General features: G+C 38.3%; 2 protein-coding genes across 2 annotated transcripts; one reads left to right on the top strand and one right to left on the bottom strand.

Annotated features, from left to right (window-relative positions):
* Nucleotides 1-1,403: 1,403 nt before the first annotated feature.
* On the top strand, nucleotides 1,404-6,497 carry LOC133982516 (olfactomedin-like). The gene is made up of 8 exons (XM_062421571.1): nucleotides 1,404-1,409; nucleotides 1,847-2,028; nucleotides 2,106-2,293; nucleotides 3,154-3,197; nucleotides 3,347-3,505; nucleotides 3,682-3,894; nucleotides 4,120-4,252; nucleotides 5,650-6,497. Exons 1-8 carry the CDS (start codon nucleotides 1,404-1,406, stop codon nucleotides 6,495-6,497), a joined length of 1,773 nt encoding a protein of 590 aa, XP_062277555.1.
* Nucleotides 6,498-8,722: 2,225 nt separating this feature from the next.
* Nucleotides 8,723-13,244, bottom strand: LOC133982302 (olfactomedin-4-like). The gene is made up of 7 exons (XM_062421282.1): nucleotides 13,187-13,244; nucleotides 12,899-13,021; nucleotides 12,526-12,744; nucleotides 10,336-10,489; nucleotides 9,954-10,181; nucleotides 9,501-9,669; nucleotides 8,723-9,252 (listed from the first exon to the last, which is right to left on the bottom strand). Exons 1-7 carry the CDS (start codon nucleotides 13,238-13,240, stop codon nucleotides 8,817-8,819), a joined length of 1,383 nt encoding a protein of 460 aa, XP_062277266.1. The 5' UTR covers nucleotides 13,241-13,244; the 3' UTR covers nucleotides 8,723-8,816.
* Nucleotides 13,245-14,374: the final 1,130 nt, after the last annotated feature.

The raw sequence follows: 14,374 nt of genomic DNA, 5'->3' as shown, positions 1-14,374 counted from the left end.
CATACATTCATGAATGAATGAATTCAGCTCATTATTTGATGGAGCATTTCTCCATATTTGAGCCAACTGAGTTAGGGTTGTTGTAAGAAATAACCTCACTTGGTTATGTTTCCGTAAATGATTGAGGTTTTATTGAGCAAAATATGTGAAAAGGCTTGTTTTCAGGAAGACTGTATTACAAGTGTTTTCAAGATGATTGTTTCTTGAGCAGAATCAACTTTTTGAAGAGCTGCAAATTGTGTTAGACCTATATATGGACAGTTTTGAATTGTGTAAGATTATTGCAGTTAATTGGGTGATTCTAAATCTAGCTGAAAAGTTTCACTCCTTTTACATTCAATTCATCTAGCTCTCTTTGGAAATACTTCTGGTGTTAAGCAGTCTGGATATGAGAAAATTCTAGCTGACGATATAAAGTCACTGTTTGTGAATTGTTACTAAACTTGTGTTTTCTATCTTTCCTCCCAAAATAAATACATTGTGACCCTCTGTAGGAACCACTGGATCAACCAATCTAATTGTGCACAATGCATTTGAAATGATCTCAATCTTGATCACCTGCAGTGCAACAGTAAAATGCTGCTTAGTATTAAAAATCAGTATTAAACATGTAATATAATATATTAGTCACAAGAGCCAGAGTTCTTATCTTTTATCTTTAATACTTTAATTATATTTCTGATTCTAATAAAGCCAAAAGTGAATGTCTCTGGAGGTACTGGAGGAAGTCATTCAGTCTGCAGTGCTGTGACAACAACATGTGAAAGAAGTCTAAATGATGAAGAGTATCGATGACTAATGTGGTTTGTAGATTTAAAGAGATGCACATACTGTATCCAAACTGAAGACATTGTAACATAAATACTTTATTGAGGCTAGCAATTCAGGAACAGAAAGTGACCACTCTGCACAAAGTGAAAAAATCCACTGACCGATCCAGACTGCAGCATTTTGTAATGTTTATCCCTATATTATATCTTTTTCTCACTAGAGACTGAATTACTAAGTGATTGATTCAAAACTTTTTTGAAGTGTCATTAAGAAGAAAAATTATCTAAAGACACATCTCTAATCATAAACCTGTGCGTTTTCCCCTTTTGGGTTAGGGTTAGAAAACCCCACATTTCAAGCCGAGAAGCTTCAGTAAATTTTTGTTTTGGGAGATTGAATTTAAGTGTAAGTTCTTTTAAGTTCAACTTGAGTAAAGAAACAGTTGCATTCTGTATCCAACAGGACCTCTCTCTCTCTCTCTCTCTCTCGCCCTCTCTCTCTCTCTCTCTCTCTCTCTCTCTCTCTCTCTCTCTCTCTCTCTCTCTCTCTCTCTCTCTCTCTCTCTCTCTCTCTCTCTCTCTCTCTGTCTCTCTGTGTTACAAAACATTAATATTTTATTGGCTTAAACCATCATGGTGGTAAATAGAGAGTGAAAAGTGTTTATTTCGGCATCCCTACACTGAAGAACACAAACATTTTTATTTATTTGTAATAAATCACATGTTAAGATTTCAAAAGTATTACAACTCCTGTTTGTTGAATCAAGTGACTATCTTGATTAGTTAACACTTATTATATTAGTTACACTTCAAAAATAAATAGTTAAAAATGGTCTTATCGCCCTCTGCTTTACAGGGTACTTCCCATGATACACTGAGTTCTCTCTCTCTCTCTCTCTCTCTCTCTCTCTCTCTCTCTCTCTCTCTCTCTCTCTCTCTCTCTCTCTCTCTCTCTCTCTCTCTCTCTCTCTTCTCTTCTCTCTCTCTCTCTCTCTCCATTTACATACATGCACTATCAATGCATTCACTAACTTAAACTTCTTCCCCGGAGTTCTTTGTGCTCTCTCATTTCACAGGTGGATGCATCAATGTCTGGGTCCTGGTGGATGTGTGGGTCCCATGACGTCCAGGACCTCATGGTGGACTTCTGCAGAACGTATCTAGGTGTAAACCTGGATAATAAGCTGGACTGGTCCACTAACATGGATGCAGTGTACCGCAAGGGGCAGAGCCACCCCTTCTTCCTCCGCAGACTGAGGTCATTTGATGTATGTAATGAAATGCTGCATATGTTTTATCAGTCAGTGGTGGCCAGTGTCCTGTTCTGTGCTGTAGTCGGCTGGATAAGCTTGTGAGGAAGGCAGGCTCGGTGCTTGGCACTCACAGTTTAGAGACATTGGGGAAGGCTGTAGAAAGGGCTACAGGTGCAAAGGTAAAAGCCATAATGAACAACCCCAAACACCCTCTGTACTTCAAAGTGCAGGAGAGCAATTCTGGCAGTGGGAGGCTCATCTCACTGTGCTGTAAGACAGAGCGGTTCAGGAGGTCCTTTGTACCTATAGCCATCAGACTCTACAATGATAACATCATTAGATAGTGACGTGGCTCTGCAATAATGCTGAAAAGTCTTTCCTCTTCTTAATATAATATACTTTTCTTGTATAATTTTTGCTTAGTTTTATAACTTTTAGGGTTTTTTGTCTATCTATCTATCTATCTATCTATCTATCTATCTATCTATCTATCTATCTATCTATCTATCTATCTATCTATCTATCTATCTATCTATCTATCTATCTATCTATCTATCTATCTATCTATCTATCTATCTATCTATCTATCTATCTATCTATCTATCTATCTATCTATCTATCTATCTATGGATGTCTAGGTCCCATGACATCTCGGTCTTGCTGTCACCATATCATTCATACTCCTATTATTTCCAGTGTAGTTTGTCATTGTGCGTCTCTCTTCTCTCTCCTCTCTCCCTCCCTCAACACTAAAGAGGAGTTTTTCCTTGTCAATATCGCTCAAGTTTCTTGCTCATTTCACACTGCTTTGGCGTTGACCTGCTTTTCAAACAGAACTCTCAAAAATATGATATAACACCTAAAACAACCACTTGTAATTCACTTTGGTTAAAATCAGAATAATCATAAACGCAACTATTGAAACATTCCACATTTGACCATATATAGAGTGTCATGTCCACATGAGCGGTTTGAAGTGTCTGTGGTGAGTGACTCATTGGTGAAGAGAACCAAGTCAGCACAATGTGTGTGTGTGTTTGATGTAATTTTGTCTCAGAGTGTGTTAGAGAGAGAGGTGGTGATCTCAGTAAGAGCTTCTCTCCTCACCAAGTCACTGTTCACTTCTCCAGCTCTGATCATGCTGCTGCTGCTCCTTCTGCTGCTGGCATCCACTGTGAGTTACACTTCTATTAGTCTACTTTGAGAAAATAGGAATAAATGAAGATGTAGCATTTGATGACATCACATTTTCTTTATGGTTTCTTTATTTTATTTTATTTTGTTAGTCTCTCCATTCATTTTTAAATATATGTGTGAATGCAGGGTGATGGCCAGGCTCAGCGGGTGGCGGGCAAAAAGAAAAACGATGTGTGTGCATGTGAGGTGAACTCCACCATGTGGTCATTCCCTGCTGTGAAGTACGAGGCCGTGCTGCAGCAAGTTGAAACTTGTGAAGGCTCTCTGAACAACCTGCAGGAACAGGTGAGAACTAAAGTCGCTGACAATGTGGTTACTGTAGAACCGAGCCATGCAGTTATCTAGATTGATGCTAATGTGATAACAATTACAATTTCATATGTTCTTATTTTGAACTTAGAGTCTTGTTTTCATATTCAGTCATTATGAAATGACTGAAATGAGTTTCTGTTTTCTCTCAGGTGCAGTTGTCCCATGAGCGTCTCCCGCAGATTGAGGCTGTGATTAAGAATGTGACGGCTCGGCTGGAGCCTCACCAGTATCTGCATGATCAGGGCCTGTACACAGCATTGTCTCTGCGTATGCTGGGCCAGGAGCTCAGCCAGCTGGAGACAGATGTCAGTGACATCCACAGCCAGTTAAACAATGCCCAAACACAGAAACTCTCCAAAGAGGTACAGCTAAGTATGCAGTGAAGACACTTAATGATTACTAAAGATGTACAATATTAAATGAGTAACATGACAAGAACAATATGATATAAATAAGATGGTACAGTTTGGTAGACTAAAGAATGATAAGTGTCATAAATATGTATTGTGTGTGTGTGTGTGTGTGTGTGTGTGTGTGTGTGTGTGTGTGTGTGTGTGTGTGTGTGTGTGTGTGTGTTTGTGTGTCAGGTGGGTAGACTGCGTATGAATGTAGACAGGATGAAAATGGCAGATACAATTAATTTGAAGACTGTAAAAGAGACACTGCGTCACTTGAAGAATGGTGTTGAGTCCTGCAAATCAATTCCCACAGACTTCCGAGGTAGGTCTGCTGTGTGTGTGTGTGTCACTCATTTATTACAATAACTATGAAGAAGTAAGTGGACACTCTGAAGAAACGTGTGCATTATATCCAGCAAAATAAAGCATTTTGCCAAGTGATATTAAAATATAAAAGAATAAACATTACCAGTATAATTTAACAGCTTCTCAGTTAAATAACAAAAAATAATTAAAATACAGTATTGTTGTACCATGAAATAGATATATGGAGGGATTGTTAGATCAAAATTCTTCAAAAATGTAACTCAATGAACTCAATTCCTTCCATACACAGAAAGTGATTTTAAATGTAAGTTAAGTTGCTATTGCTAGCTGGTAGAAATACCTGCTCTCAAACAATAGGGTTGCATTGTAAGGTGCACCCATATGACTAGAAAAAAATGGATAGGAGTTAAATTTGAGTCTGATTGTGAAGCTCATTTAGCATCATCGATTTGCCAATAGTCTCTTTTCTAGTAATAGCAGTATCTCCACATGAATACATCTGCTCAGTAATAATGCCTTATTGTCATCATGATTACATGTTTTCTTTTGTATCAAAACGTATCCAGTCATGGTTTTATATACATCCACAGATATTGTGAAATAAGATACTAAGCATTGCTAACATCTAATGCTAATAGCTTATGAAGCATGACTTTTCATCATGCAGATGCACAAAAATATGAACAAATACAAGCTTAAATAACAGGTAATGCTACCTAGCTAATTGTCTTCATGTCTCCCATATTGTACTTCTGTGTCTCAAAATATTTAAATTCCATAACAAAAAGACATTTTAAAAAAATGGCAGACAAATGCAGGAAAATAAACTTCCTGGGATTTAAAACTATCAATAAGTTTCTGACAGACCCCAGTTTATGAGTAACAACATGGTTCTCACATCTGTAGTGAACAGTTAAACTCACCTCTATCTATTCCTTCACAAGTATAGGCAATGTGTTACCTAAACTGCCATACACCTGAAAGTAAGGGGAGTGAATGCTGCACAAAAAACAGTGCTGGGTTTCAAATTGTTAATATAACATGATCTTTTGTGTCTGAAAAAATGAGTCATCTTTGAAACAATTGAAAGTTGAAGGTACAAGACGAATAGTTCTTAATATGTAATTCCAATTAAATAATGTTCAACTTAGTTTGGCAACAGATTTTCCCAATATTGTTAAGGATTTATTAAAATATAATTGGTTTACAAAGAGAAGACACATTTTCCTTGTATTTGAGGTTTAAATAAAAATGTGCATAAATCCAGAATTTTGGACCAGAGATGCTTCCATACATTTCCATCTTATGTGTGAAACTGTGTAAGAAAAAAACAGAGATGTAGATGTTCTAAGGGTGTACTATACATTCCTTTATCTTCCTCATTGTTTCCAGGCATACAAAAGCTTTGTTTCAAGGGCCTGATCACGGACATCAGCGACCCAGTCATGACTAAGGTCAGTCCACACGGTAAGAGCTACATTTCTGGCTCGTGGGGCAAACAGGCCCAGATAGACAGTGAGGGCCAGAAGAACAGCTACTGGGTCCAGACTCTACTCAGCAGCCACATTTTGGGCAACACCCTGCGCGTATACCAAACTTACGAAGACTTCATGGCCTCTACCAACTACAAGGACTTCACCTTCGCTTCATCCTATAGTCATGCTGATGCCATCGAGGGTCCCAGTGCTGTCCTGTATGGTGAAGCATTGTACTATCACTGCTACCGCTCTGCAGATGTTTGCCGCTATGACATGAACAGCAACGCCGTCAAACGTGTGACACTTCCAGGTATCGGTGTGGGTTTCAACAACAAGTTCCCATATTGTTACTATGACTGTCGTACCCATAGTGATGTGGATGTGGAGGCAGATGAGACAGGACTATGGGCCATCTATGCTACTGTTGGTAATCATGGTAATCTAGTGGTGAGCCGGCTAGCATGGGACAATGAGGCTGAGACACTCAATGTCTCACAGACATGGGAGACGAGGCTGTTCAAGAAGGCAGTGAGCAATGCCTTCATGGTGTGTGGTGTGCTGTATGCCACTCGTTATGTAGATGAATACCGTGAGGAGGTGTTCTACGCCTTCGATACTGCGACAGGCAAACATGACAGCTCACTGGCACTGCCACTAGAGAAGGTAGCGAAAGGAGTGGCCAGTCTGAGCTACAACCCAACCAACAATCAGATCTACATGTACAATGATGGATATCTTCTAGCATACCAGGCCAACTTCTGATATAATGCTGTTGTTATTTACTGCAATTTCCAAATAGCAAGTTTGATTTACATAGCACACACAGCTTAAAGAAAATATCAAGCAATTACCAATTATAATGATCCATAAGATTATTGATTAAATGATTTATGATTAAATATTTTGTTTTGTTAAGATTTATAGAGTCATGGTACATACTGTATGTTTTAATAAATGTTTTAATGCAATGCTGAATGGAATGAAGCTGAAAAATCAATAAAAACCTAATAATATAATAAAGTACAAACTATAGTTATTATATAGAATATAGTTATTCTGTTGTTGGCTGGTCAGTGCAGACTTGTGTCGTAGGTTTTTGTCTACAGCCATACTAACAGCTCTGTCAGGCTAAATTTACACACAGTGGTGCTTTGGGTTAAATGCTAATGTCAGGATGCAAACATGCTCACAATGCCAACAATGAATGATCTTACAACTTAACATGAGTCAGTAAATGAATGTTTGCTAGTTATCGCTTAACACCAAGTACAGCTGAGGTTGATAGGAATGTCATTAGTTGTGTTGGTATTTGATCATAAACTATTGTACAAATTAAAATTTTGACCTGATAATTAAAACTCAGGGATCACTAGAGAATAAGTAGAATCTCACCTGTGGTCCACATGAATGTATGGATCAAATTTCATGGAAATCCATCTTATAGTTGTATTTTAATGTGGAACAAAGTGGTTTTCCAACAAAACAACCAGTGTCACCCATGACTGAAAGCAAGCCTGAACCTAACCCAGCTCACTGATTGAGTATTATCACAAGTGAACTTTCACACTGCTGAAGTAGGAAGAATTGACACTTTGCTACCACCAGAGGGAACTGCAAAGCTATCTATCTATCTATCTATCTATCTATCTATCTATCTATCTATCTATCTATCTATCTATCTATCTATCTATCTATCTATCTATCTATCTATCTATCTATCTATCTATCTATCTATCTATCTATCTATCTATCTATCTATCTATCTATCTATCTATCTATCTTAATTAATAATAAAAATTGTTTTTGAAATCAGCAACACCTAGTAAATACCTTTAAGCACAATGAACCCAACACTCACATCCTGTATGGATGTAATTATGGACTAAATTCCTTCCGTACATAGCAAGTGATTTTAAATGTAAATGTGTAAATGAAGGGGCTTTTGCTAGTTTGTAGAAATACCTGTTTCTTAGACAATAGGGTTGCATTGTAAGGTGCATCCATATGACAAAAAAAGGAGAGGAATTTAATTTGAGCCTGATTGATGTGGAAACAAAACAGGTGCTATGATGCTAATTTAGCATCAACAATTTGCCAATAGACTATTTTCTAGTAATAGCAGTATCCCCACATGAATAAATCTGCTCAGGAGTAATGCTGTAATGTCATCATGGTTACATGTATTCCTTTGTATCAAAACTCATCCAGTCATAGTTTTCTGTACATCCACAGATATTACTACATAGAAATAAGCTCTTATGTAGTGCTACCAGCTACTGCTAGTAACTTATGAAGTATAACTTTTCATCATGCAGATGCACAAAAATATAAATAAATACAACCTATTTGAATGTACTTTGTCCCTTTTTTGAAGTGCTGTACAGTATTGTCAACCTATGCTCATCCTTGCAGAACCCCCTCACTATGATTTGCACTTCTGTCCCTGGCCCCACATCTTCACTCTGTACATGAAAACAAAGCCCTTTCCTGCTCCCTATTCAAGGCTTATAAATAGTGAAGTTTGGTAGCGATTTGTGAAAGTCGACAGCTCCTATGAGCTCATATTGGTATAATGATATTGGTTCATGTGTACTACTACTATTCTTCTTCTAAAGTGCCATTATGATTGTTCTTTTTTTCTTGTTTGGATTGTTTCATATTGTTTTAGTTTGAACATGATTTAAACAACTCCTCCATATCTTTAGCTTGAACAAACAAAGAACAAATACAGTTAGATAAAGCATCCCTCATTCTTCTTTGCCATATTTTCAGTTCATGTTAAGTTTCTGCCTATTGGCAGCTAAGAGGAAATAACCCTTTTCTTTCCTGGTAGGTGTTTAATGTGAGATGTGAGAGGGTGTTGAGTTTCACTGACAACTGCTTAACAGTGATTGAAATAATTGAAAATGTTTGTAATTTGACTCCAAAGGTGTAAAGGTGACTCCAAACCCCTCAATGTTTTCCCCACAACTTTTATTAAGGATCAGTCTTTATTTGTTTATTTATTGTTACTTGTTCATGCTATTGTTTGTGACATGATATCAATAATGGATTTTACAGGTTGATGTTCATGATCCCCATTTACTCAAACAAAACTTCATAGGAGACCATGAAGGAGTCACAGTAGGCATGCAGCATCTGGTCCACAGGGCTGTAGTTCAGGGAGTAAATGTTGGGAGACATCTTCCTGATGAAGATACCAATGTCGAACTTCTCCACCCCTGTCGAGGTGTCAAACGAATAGAAGATCTCCTCCACTTCTTTGTTGACGTAGCGCGTGGCATAGAGCACGCCACAGGCCATGAAAGTGTTGGTCACTGCCTGCTTGTAGACTGAGGTGTGCCAGGTTTGGTTGAGCTTGGGTTGCTCACCTTCTTCTACCTTAGATAGAACCAGGTTGCCAAAGTCCTGGGACGTGGTGTAGATCACCCAAACACCAGACTCATCTGTTGCCAGGTCCAGGTCAGTATATAGGTAGCACTCATCAAGATGGCAGAAGTTACCTTTGGAGTTAAATCTGAAGAAAATACAGGACAGTCATGATGTTTAGAAACGTTTTTTTAATTCTCTGATTTTACACTTTCATAATCATATTTATGATCTTTTGCACATACACTGAGTGATGCACTCTACTTAATATTAATAAATATGTTGTTATTAAAAAACATGTTCACACAAATATGTTATAAATGCCATTAATACAAGTATTTATTCTGGCATCGGCAGTTAAAATAATGAGGTAAAAGACAAAGTGAAGCAGTGAACCTGGTGCCTTTGGGTAACTGCATGGTTGTAACAGTTTTGGTGGAGAGGTTGAATCGACAGACATCATACTTGTTGTAACAGTTGTAGTACAAGGCATCTCCATACAGCACAACATTTGGTCCCTGGACAGTGTTGGTAGTTGGGTTAGATGAGTGGATCTGTACATTACCTGGAAGAGAGTAAATGTAATAATAATGTGGCAGATTAGGTTTTCTCCTTTCTTCAGGCCCACTAAACTGTCACTGAGCTGAAGTCAATGGTTAAATGTCAAGTCTCCAAAAGTAGAGCTCCATCAGTCATTGTTCTTAATGTCCATTCTGCAGTTATAAATACTCACTAGAGCAGTATATGCTCCTCAGAATAAGTACCCAGTACAGTTTTTCCCCTTAAAAAATCAGGTAAAGACTTTTTGGAATTGTTTCTTTTAGTCTTCAGTACATAATAGTTCCATACCTGGGACGCTTACTCCGACAATCAGAGAGCTCAGGCTGGAGTAGAGACGGACGTAGTTGGAGTATCTGTTGCTGGAGGTCAACATTACCAGCCAGTACCAGTTCTCCTTTCCTACCGCTGGTTTGGGATCACGACCCCAAGCTCCGTACTTGTAGGAGCCTGGATACTCTCCTGCTGTGTAGACCCCGGGGCCAGTAATGTTCACAAACTTGCCGTGGGGACAGATACCTGATGGCAAAATGTGAAATGAAAAGATTGAAACATCCTACATAACTTATCCTACACTTCTTTTCAACTATTCTATGGTTTCCAGTGGAAGTTAAAGACAACTGAAACAAAAATGTTAAAAACTGTTGTGTGTTGTGCAGATTTGGGGTGATACCTTGTGGGGGCTGAGTGGGATGGGGAGTGGGGTGATGTTCATTCTTGCACTGGTCCAGGTCTCTCTTCAGACGCTGGTTAGCTTGTTGTCTCTTCACCACCTGCAGGGTGTCGTACTCCTGCAGCTCTGCCATCTTCACTCTCAAGTCCTCCAGCTGAGAGCAGACATCACAATATTTGGTGAAAAATGCTGTATCTGAGCTAAATGTGAGATTTTTTTCAGGTTAAAGACGTTTAAGTTGGACTGATCTTTTTTTCTTTTCTTTTTTTTTTACATCAACAACTGATCACTGAAATTCACTGTGTAAAGAATGATGGCTCAATTCTGCAGTTCCTCTCAGCCCTAGCTACTGTTCTAACATTGTTTACCTTATCATCCTCATTTCCAGCAGCAGTGGGCTGCAGCAAAATGTAGTGTATCTAGTCTATATTTATATGGAACATGAGAGACCTGTTATCCAGGTTTACATGATTCTTACAGTATCCAGATTTCTGATAATCTGATAATCTGATAGTCTGCCATACACTTCTCTACAAAATGGTAAAACCTTGATACAGTGTTTAAATGCTACAGTTTCCTGGACTACTCTATGTAGCATTTTTTACAGGTTTCTGAAACCAGGTTATGGTGTTTGCATGTGCAACACATAACAAGCATGCTTCAAACTACTGTAGTCTTTAGTTTACAGAGACCTAGCATTCCTCCATGAGCAAGCACTTGTTGACACCAGCCATGACAAACTTCCTTTTAACAGGAGGAAACCTCAAGTGGAACTGGGCCCTAAGTGGGCGGCCATTAGCCTTGACCGGTTGGGTTGAGAGAAGAAGAAGAAAGGGGAGAAAGACACACAGAGAAGGACAATAAACAGCAAAATAACAGTAACAATGAAAATAATAACTGACTGAAGTATGACTAATAGTAAAATATTGCTATTAGTCATACCCCCATTGCGGTGGGAGTGTCAAGCAGGACCACAGAGGCCCCAAGCAGTAAAAAAATCAATTAATGGAGGTTTCATTTAGTTCAAATAGTTCATATAGAAAAACATACTGAAGCTTGATAATGCTGTTTCAACTGTACAGAATGTGAATTCATAAGTAGTTAACAATGTTAGCAACCCTGTACAAAAGTGGTTATGAAGTGGTTATTAAGCTACCTGAGCTCTATGCTGTGAACACACCGAACACCAGCGAAAAGTGGCCTGTGGCAAATTGCAATGTAATCTCTCGGTAAACCTGTGACGGCTGCACTTCGCCATGAGCTGCCATCTGCAGCAAAGTGCGGCCAAACATTTTTTAGAATAGTTTAACTTTTTGCGGCGAGAAAAAACCTGCAGCCAATCAATACACAGAGTTGTCTGATGTGTGAAGTATGTTTCAATAAAATGTATTCCTGTCTGAAACACATTTTACAATGAAAGATAAATGTATTGTGTCTGTTTCTGCACATCACATAGACTACTGTACAACAACGCGTTATACAGGTTTAGAGATGTCTGCTTGGTGTGACTGCTGAGTTTCAACTGAGATGTTAGAGCTGCATGGGGGTCAATATTTGGATATTTTTTCTGCACAAGTGATGAAACAGGCTGTTTTTGTCAGCCATGTAGGTCACTACCCGGTCTGTGATGCACGCACAGACAGGCAGAGCCTTTTACTCCTCAAATACACCAGAGCAACAGAAAGATGGTGCAAATAATCTCTTATCAAGGATTTATATTAGTTATAAGAATTCATTTTCCACTGAAAAAATAAAGTTTAGTGGGATGACATATCTTGGCAACCTATTTGACTTCAGATATGTCAGCTATGTTACTGGTTCACCTGGGTAGTTGTTTATTGCCGCGGCACAAAGAATAACAGAAATGAAAGGTCATGCCCCCCTGCCGCAGAAAAATGATATTTTTGTGGAGTTCCGCTTTCCGCCGCTCTTCGGTGTGTTCGCATGTTAGTGATCCTCTAACTGTGGACATTGTCACACTTAAAGTATATCCTGCTTTGATTTAGTCTCAAATAAACATGCAAGATAAAGTGGCCTCTATTGCTCTTAAAGAAAAATTGCCACATTATCAACTGGTTGAAACCGTCTTGTTGCAAAAGATTACTGTCCAGAACATCAGTATATTGTGGTCATTCTACGAGACAGTAAGTCTTCTTTCTCATATATTATTGTCTACATGTGTGGTTCTACCTGTTCCGTGGTGTCAGTGGTGAGGTGCTGGTGTCTCCGGCTGGTCATGTTGAGCTTGTCCATGAGCTGCTTGATCTCAGTGAGTTCATTCTCTATCACCAGCAGGCTGAGAACTCCATACAGTTCACCATCATCCTCCCTCTCCAGAACGGATAGATCTTTCTCCATTTGGGGCAAACGCCGCTCCAAACCAAGCATCAAACTTTCCAGCTCCAGAGTCTGCAGAGACAGCAGGTACACACTGTGCTCACACATCACTCAAAACACATACATACATACAGAAGCTTGTTTTTTACAGCTGAGAGAGGGAGTGAGGTTATGGTCTTTACAGGATAGTTTAGGAAATAAAACTTGCAAACATTACATTAGTTACCTTCTTTGGAGTGATGTTGCTGTTACATTTGGATGCATTGTCTTCCACTGTGCTGAGTTTGTCGTGTGGAAACGCCTTTTCTGAGTTAGTCAAATCACACAAACACTGATCCTGTGTCGGCGCCTGATGAAAGATATTATTGAATGACATGTTGAAAATTGAGAATTTATTTGTAATGAATACACACTTTTGAAAGAGGTAGTAGTTTTATTATGGTAAATTATAGCAAAACACAAAAGAATAATGTGAATATATAAGGTGATTAATTAATCTTGTGTGTTTTCTTACCTGTTGGGTGAGAGTGATCAGAGCACACAGTGGGATGATCACACACAGCTTCATGGTGGATCAGTGAGTAAAGCTAAATGAAACAGTCTCTGAACACAGTTTGAATATGTGTCTGACTGTTGCAGCAACCCCTAAATTGTGAACAGTCCCTCTCTGATGCACCTCTACAAGTTAGTAGATGTGTGTGCATTTTTGGTGTGCGTGCATATGATGCATGACACAAGATCACTTCCTCCTTGTGGTTGAAGTTTCAGTAACACAGATTTTTTTACATGAGGAAAGAAAATTACATAATTGCAGATGTTGACAGTGATACCGTAAAACTTTTTTATGTAGCCATGTGTTGCATTTATATCCTGTCTTGTTGCATTTTATGTTTATGTAAAGCACTTTGATTTGCATCATTGTTGTGTACTATACTAGTATTCAGTAAGAATTCAGATGCTTAACTAAAATAAAACATAAAATTCCCCATTACTAGCAAACCTTCAGCATAAAAATTTTACTTGGGCAAGTACAGGAGTATTATTAGTAGCAAAACGTACTTACTGATGCACTAATCAGTATTTTATATATGTATATTGTTACAGCCGTTTGTTGATGAACACAGACAAAAAACAGAAAGAGCACTATGAAGCGTTTAAGCCTCATTTAGTGAATTTTTGCGGGTGTTTGGACCATAATTTTCTATTTTGGTTGACTGAAGTTTTTACAGCACTGTTCAGTTGTCTAATTTTTTTTTTATTGAATCATTTATTTAAACAGGTAGTCTCATTGAGATATGATTTTCTTTTTCAAGAGAGACCTTTGTGCAAGAACTTTAAACATACAGGTAGATAAACAGACAATAAATAATTCACATTAATAGAAACATGCGCAAGCAGGATTGCCAACACTGGTAAACCATGTTTACCAAGTTCATTGTGCATAAAAGATATAGATAATATAGATAATGTTAAAATATCCTGAGACCTGACAACATACAATGCTGCTCCCTTCTGTGTGTTAAGCCAGAACAACCCACCGTTTTGTAATTAAGTGAGTAAGAAATGTATCCCCTGTTGTAAAGCTAAGTTCAATGTGATACACAGAATCAAGAGGCTTTAGAGTGGAGGGAGAGGCATGTATGTATACAATATCACCATAATCAAGCAAAGGCAAAAATGTACTTGCGCTATTGTTTTGCAA

This window comes from Scomber scombrus, chromosome 6, assembly GCF_963691925.1.
Source record: "Scomber scombrus chromosome 6, fScoSco1.1, whole genome shotgun sequence".
NCBI lineage: Eukaryota > Metazoa > Chordata > Actinopteri > Scombriformes > Scombridae > Scomber > Scomber scombrus.
Note: the sequence above shows the minus strand (reverse complement) of the source record. Positions and strands in the feature narration are given on the sequence as shown.

What these genes read in the sequence shown, in the direction of transcription:
- LOC133982516 (XM_062421571.1), top strand. An exon ending in TTCTTCCTCCGCAGACTGAG is followed by an intron (nt 2,029 to 2,105) that starts GTCATTTGATGT and finishes TCTGTGCTGTAG; the next exon opens with TCGGCTGGATAAGCTTGTGA. An exon ending in CACAGAAACTCTCCAAAGAG is followed by an intron (nt 3,895 to 4,119) that starts GTACAGCTAAGT and finishes TTTGTGTGTCAG; the next exon opens with GTGGGTAGACTGCGTATGAA.
- LOC133982302 (XM_062421282.1), bottom strand. Translation starts at nt 13,240, where the DNA reads ATGAAGCTGTGTGTGATCATCCCACTGTGTGCTCTGATCACTCTCACC. An exon ending in TCCCACTCAGCCCCCACAAG is followed by an intron (nt 10,182 to 10,335) that starts GTATCACCCCAA and finishes TTTTGCCATCAG; the next exon opens with GTATCTGTCCCCACGGCAAG. An exon ending in TGTCGGAGTAAGCGTCCCAG is followed by an intron (nt 9,670 to 9,953) that starts GTATGGAACTAT and finishes ACTCTCTTCCAG; the next exon opens with GTAATGTACAGATCCACTCA.